Source organism: Podarcis vaucheri (assembly GCF_965113315.1).
Source record: "Podarcis vaucheri genome assembly, chromosome: 6".
In the NCBI taxonomy this organism is placed as follows: Eukaryota; Metazoa; Chordata; class Lepidosauria; order Squamata; family Lacertidae; genus Podarcis; species Podarcis vaucheri.
Window position 1 is genome coordinate 75817326 of NC_138764.1, and position 12181 is coordinate 75829506.

General features: G+C 40.1%; 1 protein-coding gene across 6 annotated transcripts in view; it reads right to left on the minus strand.

Moving 5' to 3' along the window:
- Nucleotides 1-1305: 1305 nt before the first annotated feature.
- Nucleotides 1306-12181, minus strand: part of RBM39 (RNA binding motif protein 39) — a 34270-nt gene continuing 23394 nt past the window's right edge. For all 6 annotated transcript variants that reach the window (XM_082228659.1, XM_082228662.1, XM_082228660.1 and 3 more), the window contains 9 exons: nt 11585-11722; nt 10021-10086; nt 8867-9071; nt 8141-8218; nt 6400-6432; nt 5019-5094; nt 4813-4918; nt 3604-3682; nt 1306-2298 (listed from right to left, as the gene is read on the minus strand). In XM_082228659.1, coding sequence (XP_082084785.1) covers nt 2198-2298; nt 3604-3682; nt 4813-4918; nt 5019-5094; nt 6400-6432; nt 8141-8218; nt 8867-9071; nt 10021-10086; nt 11585-11722 — 882 coding nt within the window. In that variant the 3' untranslated portion in view covers nt 1306-2197. The remainder of the gene's footprint in view (nt 2299-3603; nt 3683-4812; nt 4919-5018; nt 5095-6399; nt 6433-8140; nt 8219-8866; nt 9072-10020; nt 10087-11584; nt 11723-12181) is intronic.

Consider the following 12181-nt stretch of genomic DNA (forward strand, 5'->3'; position numbering starts at 1 on the left):
AGGCTTGGATTTTTGCAAAAATCCCAAGTTTATGGAGGTGGGATAAAATTGGACGAAAGCGTGTATGTGACAGGATTAATTTGAATCATTGCATGGATAAGCAAAAGAAGTTGGTACCAAGTGTTTGCAGTGTAAGCCTAATAACAGTTTCATGTTTAAGTTGCACTTATTCTGGAAGAGTAAAAATAATTTTCATTGCATGTTTAAAGAAGTCCATAGCTTCCCACTTGGTGATAACAAGAACTTCTTTTGTAGGATCACTGCTATTATAGAAGGGGAGCTCAGGCCCTCTTATGCCTTTGAGAGAAGGGGATAATTAAATAACACAAGAAAATGAGAACTTGTTTGGGTATGTTGTGAATTGATTTGGCATATTCACCATATTAACAACTATTTTCACTTAATAGGCATAGTTATATAGGGTGCCACCGAACTGGTGTCACTTATAAAATAATTCATTTTTACAGTTTCTCAGAGTTTCAAATTTGTCTGAGCATAGCCTTCTCAAAATATAACCAAATTAACAAAACCTTTAGTTTAAAAATGTTGGGTTAAGAGCTTTTCATCAGTTGTCAAGGGCCATGCACTTTACAGATAGGTTATTTAGGTGATATGGTATCCTATTTTGCAATTCAAGCTTTAACAGCTGCATGGCTGTTAGCAGCAGAGAGGTGAACCTTAGTTCGTTTTTTTTGTGTTCACTGGAATTGACACATGGGAGTTATAAGTACCCAACTGGCAACCTTTGCCATCCACATAGACACTATAGAGTAGTCCAGAAGAAAAGGCCATCAAGGTCATTGTGAGGAGTAAGAGATGATACAGCACTGGGTATGGACTTGCTTCTGCACTTCTTGTGCTGAGTAGAGCAGTACACTGCTCCAACTAACAGGCAGGCCTCACTAGGTTTTCCCTCTCCATTGGTGAACTTCGTCTGTCCCACGTCTCATTTTTAAAAATCACTCTGACCTGGCAAGAGAAGATGACAGCTGTGTATGCTTCCAACATTTGGTAACAGCAGCAGTCAATCTGTGGTCATGCAAACACTCCCGAAATTCCAAATGTGCCTGTAGGCCCAATGTGGTTAGGGACCCCTCCTCTATACCGTGACAAATGTAGCTTGGTTTTTAAATTGTAAGACATTCTGGTGGGTGGGTGTAAGGAAAAACTGAGTGCACTAAGGTGAACAGAGGGAGGGAGGGAAAGAGAAGCCCAACTGTCACTGATTTTCCAGCATTTTGAACCAAACTATTCACAATTTGCATTTTTCTGGTTACACCTAATTTGAGTTCTCAAAAATAATGCTTTTGGAGGCCTTTAGGAGAATTTTATTGAGTGGTTCTTACAAAGATCATTGCAATATGAAAGTCATTTGTTGATAGAAATATCAAGCTGTTTTGTCAAACACATTGAAGTAACCCAAAAATATATTTCAGAGCTCACAGAGCTTAAAAAAGAGCAGATTATATGCAACCAGACAAAATATATTCCTGCATTTCCTACTTCAACTTTCAAACTTAGGTACATTCCCTGCAATCAATGGAACTTTAATCTGGAAATGCAGAGATAGCTTTGTTTGGAATTCTAAACACACCTTACACCTTATTTACAAGAAACTTTTACAGAGACAATCAAAAGTTACCATCTAGAAATAAAATCTTCTATAATCCTCCCAATTTTGCCAACTGGTCAACATTAAGTGAGCAGAACAGCTGGCCAAAGAAATCACTCAGTAGCCTCTCAAATTTTTGATCCATACAAAACACACTAAATATGTCCAGTTAAATCTGATATTAACCTTTAGCAGAGCATCTACATTTAGGTGAATGTAAAATGTAATACCTGCATTAAAAGAAAAGGCTTGTGAAACATTAAAATTTATGTCCTGTCCACCTTTTACAGAAAAATCTTTTCTATGAGCTACATCTGTTCCTACAGATCACTTTAGCCAAATGTTCTAAATGTACAAGAATTACAAGGCAGAACAAGTAGTCAGCTTTGTATACAGTGGGAATGCTAATCAAGAGAATGAACACACAGCATTCCTGCTTACTCTATTTTTTGTTTTTCGTTTAAAAGTAACAGGAAATGTACACAAAAGGACTTTACAGCCTTTCCTTTTGTCTTCTTCTAATTAAAAAGGTAACTCAAGTCTTCCTTCAAAAATAGCTATGTACAAAACTGACTAAATCCATCTTCATCGCCGAGCAGGAACCAAGAGCTGGGTTGCATTCATAGAATCAGGGAAAAGGTTGTGGTATGTTGGAAGTGGTACGTACGCTGCTGTGATCATTTTACCTAAAAGAAACGAGAGAGGAAAAAACTGCTTAAAATTCTTGTTTACTTTTTAAACAAGAATAGACAAAATGAGAAAGGTGCAACGCCTATGAAGTTCATTACAAGACTATTGTAATCCTCCAAGGACTATTGTTTTAGTAAACTTCTATCCTCACAATGCATCTGCAATGCTCAGGGAGGTTTTCAACAACAAAAAGAAGAAAAAACCATAAAAATCATCTGTCCAACAAGAGCAATACTTTCCAGAATTAGAACTTGTTAACCAGTCCAATGAAAAAAAATTAAGGTTACAGTAAGTTAACAGTAAAATATCACTGAGTAAAGCAGGGGTTTTCAACCAGTGTGCCATGGCACCCTAGGGTGCCTTGAATGATGGTTAGGTGCTGCAGGGAAAGGTGCCTTCTTACACTGCCTCACAGGGGCCTGGGAAGCACCCCCTGGCCAGCCCCAGAAAAACTGGGGAGCTTGTAGTCGGGTCTGCTGCAGCTAACAGCTGTGCAAGCCTTTTGAGAGGCAGAGACGCAAAAAGGCATCAGAAGGGGGAGGGAAAGAACATCAAGACAGAGGCCAGTGTTGCCCATGGCACCCCTGACCATCATTCAAGGCACCCCAGGGTGCCATGACACTCTGGTTGAAAACCACTGCTGTAACGTACAAAGATCTGTCTGGCAAAGAAGGATGTGGCATCAAAGGCTACATTAAACTTAAATGGAACTGTTGATCCTCTTGTAATATAATTGTGGGGAAAGTATCCTGGGTAAGGGATGTCAAACTGAAAGCAGGTGGAAGGGTTATGTATCTCACCCAGCAACTGCCCAAGTGCTGCTACACAAATAACCCTCTTTCCAAAAATGTCAATCCCATCTGAGTTCAATTGCAAATCATCAGTCTAGACAATTAAAAGTCTTAGAAGTTACTTAAGCAGCTCAAATCAACATGTGTTCTAAGGGTACTGGCTTACTGAAGATAAATTTGCAGGGAGTATGGTAAAAATGCTGTGGTTCTCAGTGGAAGCCTGCAAATTGATACCACTTTTCCCAAGTACTTGTGATTACCTAGTTTTTTAGGTGGTGTTCTAAAAAACAACTCCCCTCACTGTTTACTTCTCAAAGTCCCAGCTGCTTATCTATACCTATTACCTATGTTAGACAGCAACAAGGCATACATTACCTGAGGGTAACAGGGCGGTATATAAATTCTAATTCTAATTCTAATAATAATAATAATAATAATAATAATAATAATAATAATAATAATAATAGTAGTAGTAGTAGTAGTAGTAGTAAACAACTTTAGTTCACATACCTGCAAACCACCTTCCATGTAATGCATTGACAGCTGCAATTGCTGCAGCTATTGAAGGGCATTTGACATACACGTTACCCTGAAATACAAACAATGTTTACTGCATTTAACGGATCAACTTGCAGATCAACAGAAATCAACAATTCAAGTTGTTGGAACAAAACTACAGATGAAATGTGAATAAATATTTTAATCCATCAAATGAATTTAATATACTTATATCCTGCCTTTTCTGCACAAAGTTAATTCAAGGCAGCTTATGCTAAAGTACATCATGCAAGAAATCAAAAAAAGAAAAAGTAATTTTGTTCTGAATGTTTAACCTGAGACAAAAGTCTGATGGTGGCATTTTGTACCAACTGAAGTTTCCAAAAGCTTTTCAAGGGCAATGCCACAAAAAGCACGAGATAATTAAGGCTTGAAAGACTGTGGCATGGTCCAGTTTCATCAGGAAGGGTTGCATCTGGCCTATCAGTCAAAAGTGAGCACATAGCTACCTGTGCATCTGAAAGCAGAACTAGATTAAGGAGCACTCCTACATGATCTTGTAGGGCAGAGATGAGGAATCTGTCGCCTTTCAATTGTTTCTAGACTACAATTCCCATCATCTCTGACCACTAGCCATGTTGGCTGAGGCAGGTTGGGAGTTCAACAACATCTGGAATATTACAGGTTCCCCATCAAAGTTTTAGGTGCATGCAAATCTCATTTAGGTTTCAGAGTGTCATCTGATTTCCTTTAACTGAATGGTCTATGGCAGAGCTTTCCAAACTGTGTGTCATGACACGTTAGTGTGTCAGCTGTGGTGTGGTGTGTCACGTGAACACTCCCCACATTCCTCCCAGGATTGGAAAGGGATTAGTCCAACCTCTGGTTTGCTAGTAAAACTGAATTACTGTGTCCATGCAGTACTTACTGGACCTATATTCTTTGCAGCTAGTAATTCAGGATTCATAAGCATGTATTTTAATCATGCAATGATGTACATAGTAATTGAATCAATGTCTGTATAGACATTTGTTCACTAACAACTGAGTAACAGAGTTTTCTGGCATCACACAGAATACTTTAGTTTGGTCTGTTTGTAGAACATAAAATTCTCCCAAGTACTTGACCATACTATCAGTAGTATAGCCACATCTCACATCTTGTAGAAGTATAGGAACAGATAGAAGTTACCACCTTTGGGTACTGATTTAATCAACATACCTGAGCTGAATTTTTGTCTACATAAATATGGACAACGCCTCCATGTTTGTTACACTCCTCAATCACATCATCCTTAATTTCTGTATCCCAGCCAGCGTCTTCTTCACTGAAGAGTAAGACAATAATAATTAATTATTTATTCTTCATATGTATACTGAAAATAGAGCAATAAAACAGATTTTACAAAAAAAGAGAGATTAGCTTACGTTTGAGGATTGAACATATTGGAGAGCTGGAAGCACTGTGTTGCAAGTGGTTGTACAGAAGCAGCTGCAGCCAACACTGGAGAGGAAAGTGTAGAGTAAGTTTCTCCTTATTTTAAGAAGCACAAAATTCAGGGTGGGATACACCTAAAAGCCCTGTGCATTAACAGACTTTCTTCTTTTCTTTCCCTCCCCCGCAATTGGCTGCGAGAGGCATGCCAGTGGAGGCAGATTGGTCCCTCTGGCAAGCTGATAACACTTGCACAGGCAGAACGTTTGTAATATCACAATGCCGAATTCCACCCTCAGAATACAACTAAGACTTTAAAAGTATCAAGGCAAACTCTACTGAAAATTTATCATAATACAATGTTACAAAATAGAAAACCAAGGTTTACAAAATATGATTCTGTTGCAAGAATACAGTTCCTAAAAACAATCTTTCATTCAAATTGGGCAAGGAGGTCAGGAGATATATTTGTCATTCAATTTGTTGAGCACTGTGCTAACGAGTAAACTGACTGCATTATGTCCCTGTCAAGAAACACTAAGTAATTTGAACAGCTCTCTGAATTCACGGGTTGTATTAAACTAAGTCCTACTTAGAGCAGAGGTGCCAAAGTTAATGAACCTAATTTAAACATGCCTTATTAACTTCAATAGGCCTACTCCCGTCCCCATTTTTGAGGACAAGATACTGTCTGAAGCATATAGGGAGGAATTCAACATTGTGCTAATCAGATTGCTCTGTTGGAACTTGTTTATTTCTTCCTTCATCTTGCACCAGACAAATAAGCTTGCATAAATGTCCTTAGATCAAAAGGGCCAATGCTTTACAAAATTTAGATCCAACTCAGAAATGGCTCTGGAGCAAGTAAAGTACAACTGAGTGGACTGCCTGAGAACAGAGATATAAGACTACACCCAAAATCCCAATAGTGTATGCATTGGTTTTTGAGTGTCAGCACATCCACACCAGAATTGTTGAAAAATGAAATTATTTTAGAAGAGGAATTGGAAAATAGAAATGATCCAGTGCTTTATTATTTACTTTAACAAAAGACAACAGCTCAAATTTCATCTTCATACTGGATCCACTAATATCACCTTATCTTAACTAGGTGAGCATCCATTTCTCCTTGCTACCAAGTTTCACAGCCAAGCATGATAGGCTGAAAGCAGTGGAAGTTTTCACTTGGACTGGGAAAGAAACAGGAGAAATTTATGCTGTATCTTTTCTTATCCAAACTGTAGGGAACTGTCTAAAGCTTCTGAGAGTTCCTCTCACGAGTAGTAAGGAGCACTTATCCTTACTCTCAGGGAGGTGGAATTGTAAATGCCTGTCTTTCTAGCCATGTACAACTCTATTCAAAATCAGTCTCACCTTCACTCTGCTGTGAAAGTCGTGTCTGTAAATCTAAAGAAAAATATTGCAGAGAACATTTCAATATAATATTTGGAATACAATTTTCTCACACACACACCCCTTAATGCCCTAAAGAATATCACCCATTCCTCTATGAAAATTTGTCACTGTGTATGCATAAGCTAGCAGACAAGAAGCAATAAAAGAAAGAGGTCATGTGAAAATTTCACAAGCAATTCAAGACTGGTTATGCGAAGTGTGTCCTGTATATCAGAGTCAGCCAGTCATCTGAGCCATCATACTATCAGAGGCTGGACACCGAAGCAGATATCAGTAAGACAAGCAGGAGCAGTTTTAATCTTAATCACAGGACAAATGTGAGATACAGCAACGTAAGGCAGAAAGCTGTACATGCAACCACTACATAAAGGTCTTGACAACCACATAACTAACATCCATAAAAGTGATGGTATAATAATGTGTGTAGATTTTAATACAATATGCTGCTCTACTGAAAGCTCATGGTGCAAGTCAGAAATCAGCAATCATTCAGTGTGTCCTGATTTAAAGCATCACTAGCTAGTCAAGTGAGCTCCCTGTTGCGTTTGGCGGTGATTCAATACAGAACAGAGTTGGGGTATCGTGTCTTGGGCCCCAGTCTTTGTGCTATGGTGTGCTGAAGAGCAGAATCTAGTTGCCAATACATCCATATGAAGCCACTGGGAACAGTCATGAGGAGTTTGGAGGCCAAGTATCATCAGTATGCTGATGACATGCAGCTCTATTCTCCACAATATCTGAATCAGGAGAAGTTAAACATGGACCACTGGGCAAAGTAGGAAACTGGATAAGGAGCCTAAGAAGCCACTGTGGAAGAATGGTTCCCATGACTGGAGAATTGGCCTCCTGCCTATTCTGGACACGATTATACTCTCTCATAAAGAACAGGTTCATAATTCGGGGGTTCTCTGTCACTTTAGACTCAGGTAGACTCGGTGACTAGGAGTAACTTTTACAAGCTATGGTTATCAACTATGGCTCTTCTTAGACAGGGATAACCTGATCACTAGTAACCTCAATACTCATTACCACAATGTGCTCTATGTGGGGCTATCCTTGGGCAGGGTATGTATAAATAAAATAATTAGTTTAGTCTAGAAGCTCCAGCAGGTGCTAAATCCTGTGGCTAGAATGCTAGTAGGGACAGATTATCATCAGCACATAAATCTGGCACTTCAACGCTCGCACTGGCTGTCCATGTTACTGGGTCAAGTTCAAGGTTCTTGTATAATTTACAAAGCCCTTAACATTCTGAGCCCAGGATACCTTATAAATCTTCAGAGTAATCTGGTTTAGTGGTCCCCTGTGGCTCAGATACGCAGTCCATATCCCCCGGGAGCTGCACATTCAGTATAGTGGGCCTGATTCTGTAGAACTCCCTCACAACTGATATTATACAGGGCCCTCTGATAGTTGAACTTCAGGTGCGTGAAAACCTTCCTATATCTGCAGGCAGTTAAATACTGTTTTTATGATTAATTTTATTTCCTGCATAAAATTTTATTCACTGTTACTTTTGTAATCTGATTGTACCCCGCTTAGCAATTTCTGTGACTAAGTGGTATATAATTAAAATAAAGTGATACAGAAAATTGCTGTGATTGTGCAAATCAGCTAACATATCATAATCAACAGGTGAGTAAGTTATCTTTCTTAAGAATAACTTCCAGATTACAGTATTTAGAAAAAACAATTTTACCTGCTACAGCGCTAAATGCTAATGATCCACTCATCTGCAGAGCTTGCTGTGCAGCTGGAGGAATTTGTAAGCCAGTACCTGGAAGAGAAAGCCATTAATCTATTTTGTGCTAGAGGCTCTACATTTAATTAGGATACTAAAATTATGAAATATTGTTTTGTGCTACAAGTACAAACCAGAATGAGCCCAATCAAAGTTACTAGCTTTACAGTTATCCCCTCCCACTTCCACATGATTTGGGAAGACTTCTGCTGTGTTTAATTTCCAGACAGCACAGTTTAATAACAAACTCTGATTAGTTAAAGCCAGTGTCATTACCCATGGTTTAAAGTTTACTAACTTTGAAGCTTACAAGTTTATTTTAAACCTTGATTCTGATTAGCACCTCACGACAAGCTAGGATTCACAAAACTCAAAGCAAATGCAGCAGGCATTTATTTCCTAGCTGCACAGGAGGCAAGAAAAATAGGAAGTGCAGCTTTAGGTTTGTTCACCTCATGCCCATAGTACTAAATCATGGTTTTAGCACTGTATGCAAACCAGCTTAGAATTTTGGGAATCAATGTAGCCAAACTAGAAGGTCTACATGGAGATGACTACGTCCCACTTACCTAGAAAAACTTGGCAGTGAGCTTTCCTTTAGACTGAAATCATATAGTAGTACGTAGTGTTATGCTAAAAAATGTTAGAAGAAAAACGTACTATGCTTTTTACAAATATACTTACCCTCAGCAAGTCTTGCCATCAACTGAAGACGGCCAGTTGTTCCCAAGTCAATTCCAGTCCTTTCCAGTTCATCACTGTCCAAAAATGAGCTAGCACTGGATGCATCTGTACGTTCAGTTACATGACCTACTTTCATTGGCCTGCCAGCTAGTTCAAACCCATTTAGTTGTTCCAAGGCCTTTTTAGCACACTCAGAGTCTGAAAACTAAACAAATTAATCTAGGGTCATTTAAAATACAGTTGTTAGCAGACTTTTATTTCAGCGTTTATTTATTTTTTTAAAAATGAAACTATTAAGTTTCAGTCATCAAGCTAATACTAGAACCCTTCAAATAACTGGCTTAGTGTGAAAGAAGCCACAATGTATTTGATTTGCTATAAAACCCATAGGTACAGACATGGGAGCCCAAACTAACTACCAGGCAATGCAAACCATGGCATACTTCCACCTGGTTTAAGGGGTTGTAGAGTTAATCAACTTGACGTTTGCATTTAGTAATTTTATGTAACTTGAGAAGTTGCACACTTGTCTATGGACAATTTTGCCTTCATCCTTTCATTTTATGTGTTGCTTTTATCAACACAGCAACATACAGTCGTACCTTGGAAGTCGAACGGAATCGGAAACCAAAGCTGCAGAAGCCCCGTTGGGCATTCGTGTTCCAAAGAATGTTTGCAAACCGGAACACTCACTTCTGGGTTTGCAGCATTTGGGAGCCAAAACGTCCGAGTACCAAGGCATTCAGGATCCAAGATATGACTGTACTCTACTGAATGCCATTATCTGGTAGTGAAGCAGCCACCTTCATTTAGCACACTCCAACTTGAAGTCCAGTACAATAGCAGTGGTTGGTCATGTTTAATAAAAACTGGAATTATTCTAACATTGGGAGCATGCCCAAAACTTGGGGCTTAGTACTTAACTTTCAGAATTATTCATGTTTATGACTTAAAATATCTTCAACTTCTTTCAGGGCACATTATAAAAGGTGTGGTACATATTATAATTTTACACATGTAAACTAAAACTAAGTTAAGGATCACAAATCTAAAAAAATCAGAACATCTTAAGATCTAAGAATTTTTACTTGGAAACAATATATTCAATTGACATCAGTAGAACCTGTTTGCCACAACAAACTTTATAAACTTACAGTAATAAATCCATATCCTTTGGAACGTCCAGTTTCACTGTCCATCATCAGCTGAATGCTTTCAATCTGCAAAGACCAGTACCAATTAGTATATAAGACCTACTGTCATCAATTTTTATTTTATAGAACAGGATGTTGAAGAAATCAAAGTCTGTTTGTCCAGGACCATAATGCAAACTGGAATATGCACAGAATGTTCTAATAGCTCCCATGGATGTTTGAAATCCTCAAGATTTGGATCGTGAAATCCTAAAGAATAGATGTGTCACACATAATACTAAATCATACTTTGGTGCTATGCCTAAGTGCTCCGTTCTCAGACACTCTGCTTACGCATTTGTTGGTCGAGGCAAACCATCAACTGCAGTTACAACCAAACATTCCAATTGTGATATTGCCTGAAAACTGGGACTGTAAACTGGAGAGTGTGAGGAGGAAAGGGAGCACAAGATGTGATCCCATGGTGTAATACCATGGTTTGATGTTATCACAGTGTTGTTGAAAGCACAAACCAGAATAATATTGCAGTTAGACAATCTGCTATGAAAGCAGTCTATGCAACTTGGCATCTACTACTATAGAAGTGCAACTGTAAGTTACTCAATCAAGACTGGTCTTTAGGATCAAATGAATAAATGTACCGTATTTTTCGCCCTATAGGACGCACCGGCCCATAGGACGCACCTAGTTTTTTTTTTTGGGGGGGGGGAATCAAGGGAAATTTTTTTATTCCCCCCCCCCCCAGGTTTGCACAGCCATCCCCAAGCTAGAAGAGGGAGACGGAGCGCTCCGTCTCCCTCTTCTGCCTTCAGGGACAGCCTCTCTAGCCTCCGTGGGGCAGCGGCTTGCCCTGCTGTCCCCCGAGCTTGTGTGGCTGGCGATGGGGAGAAGCAAGCTTGCTTCTCCCCCCCCCCCGCCAGCCTCCAGACCAGGTCCGGGAATAGCGGGGTGGCGGTGCTCCGCCTCCCCGCTATCCCCCGAGCTTGTGGGGCTGGTGATAAGCAAGCTTGCTCCCCCCCCCGGCCTCCAGACTAGGTCCGGGAATAGCGAGGTGGCGGCGCTCCGCCTCCCCGCTATCCCCCGAGCTTGTGGGGCTGGCGGGGGGGGGGGAGCAAGCTTGCTTCTCCCCCCCCCCGCCAGCCTCCAGACCAGGTCGGGGAATAGCAGGGTGGCGGCGCTGTGCCTCCCCGCTGTCCCCCGAGCTTGCAGGCTGCTGCCCGCAAGCCTTGCGAGCCCGCGGGACCTCCCGCCGGGCTTGCAAGGCCTGCGGATAGCTTCCTGAAGCCTGGAGAGCGAGAGGGGTCGGTGCGCACTGACCCCTCTCACTCTCCAGGCTTCAGCGAAAGCCTACATTTGCCCCATAGGACGCACACACATTTCCCCTTCATTTTTGGAGGGGAAAAAGTGCGTCCTATATGGCGAAAAATACAGTAGTTTTTATTTCTACTTGAACTAACATTTTTTAAAATCAGAGAAAGGAAGTTAGCCTATTAAACCTTTCAGGAATTCATAATTCTGTCACTACTACTAGGTGCAGTTGTCCCCAATGAACTAAAAAACTTACCCGCCCAAAAGGTTCAAAGATTCCACGAAGCATATCTTCTGTTATATTGAAGTGTAATGATCCCACATACAGTCTCATGGGACCTGCGCTTCCTTTTTGTAGGTTATTAGCCATTGCTGCTGCTCTGTTTTTCTCTGCCTAGAAAAGTTATCCCAAATAGAAACAATACACATTACTAAATAAAGTTTAACAGTTAACTGTCCTACATATAACTGTAGAATGCTTCAGACTGTATTCAAAAACCGGGTGGGTGGGAGGGAGAGGGAGGGATGGAGAGAAGTACACTACAGAATAGGTAAAGTTCAAAAATTGTATTCTTACATTAAACAAAAAACAAAGCATGCATATTAGCAGAAGCCCTCCAACTCACTGTATGTTTAGTGCACTCAAAAATAAATACTAAAAAAAAGGGGGGGGACTTCCAATGATTCAAGATTAGGAGTCTGCTGTCATCACCAGTGTTTTTAGTGCAAAACAAGTTTTAACTAAGTTTCACCATCTTAAAAATGCAACTGTTGATAAATTAGGAGTGATTTCCACCTTTTGGTCTACTATCAAGCACTGTTTATCGTAACTAACTAGGCACAAGCGTTAAGA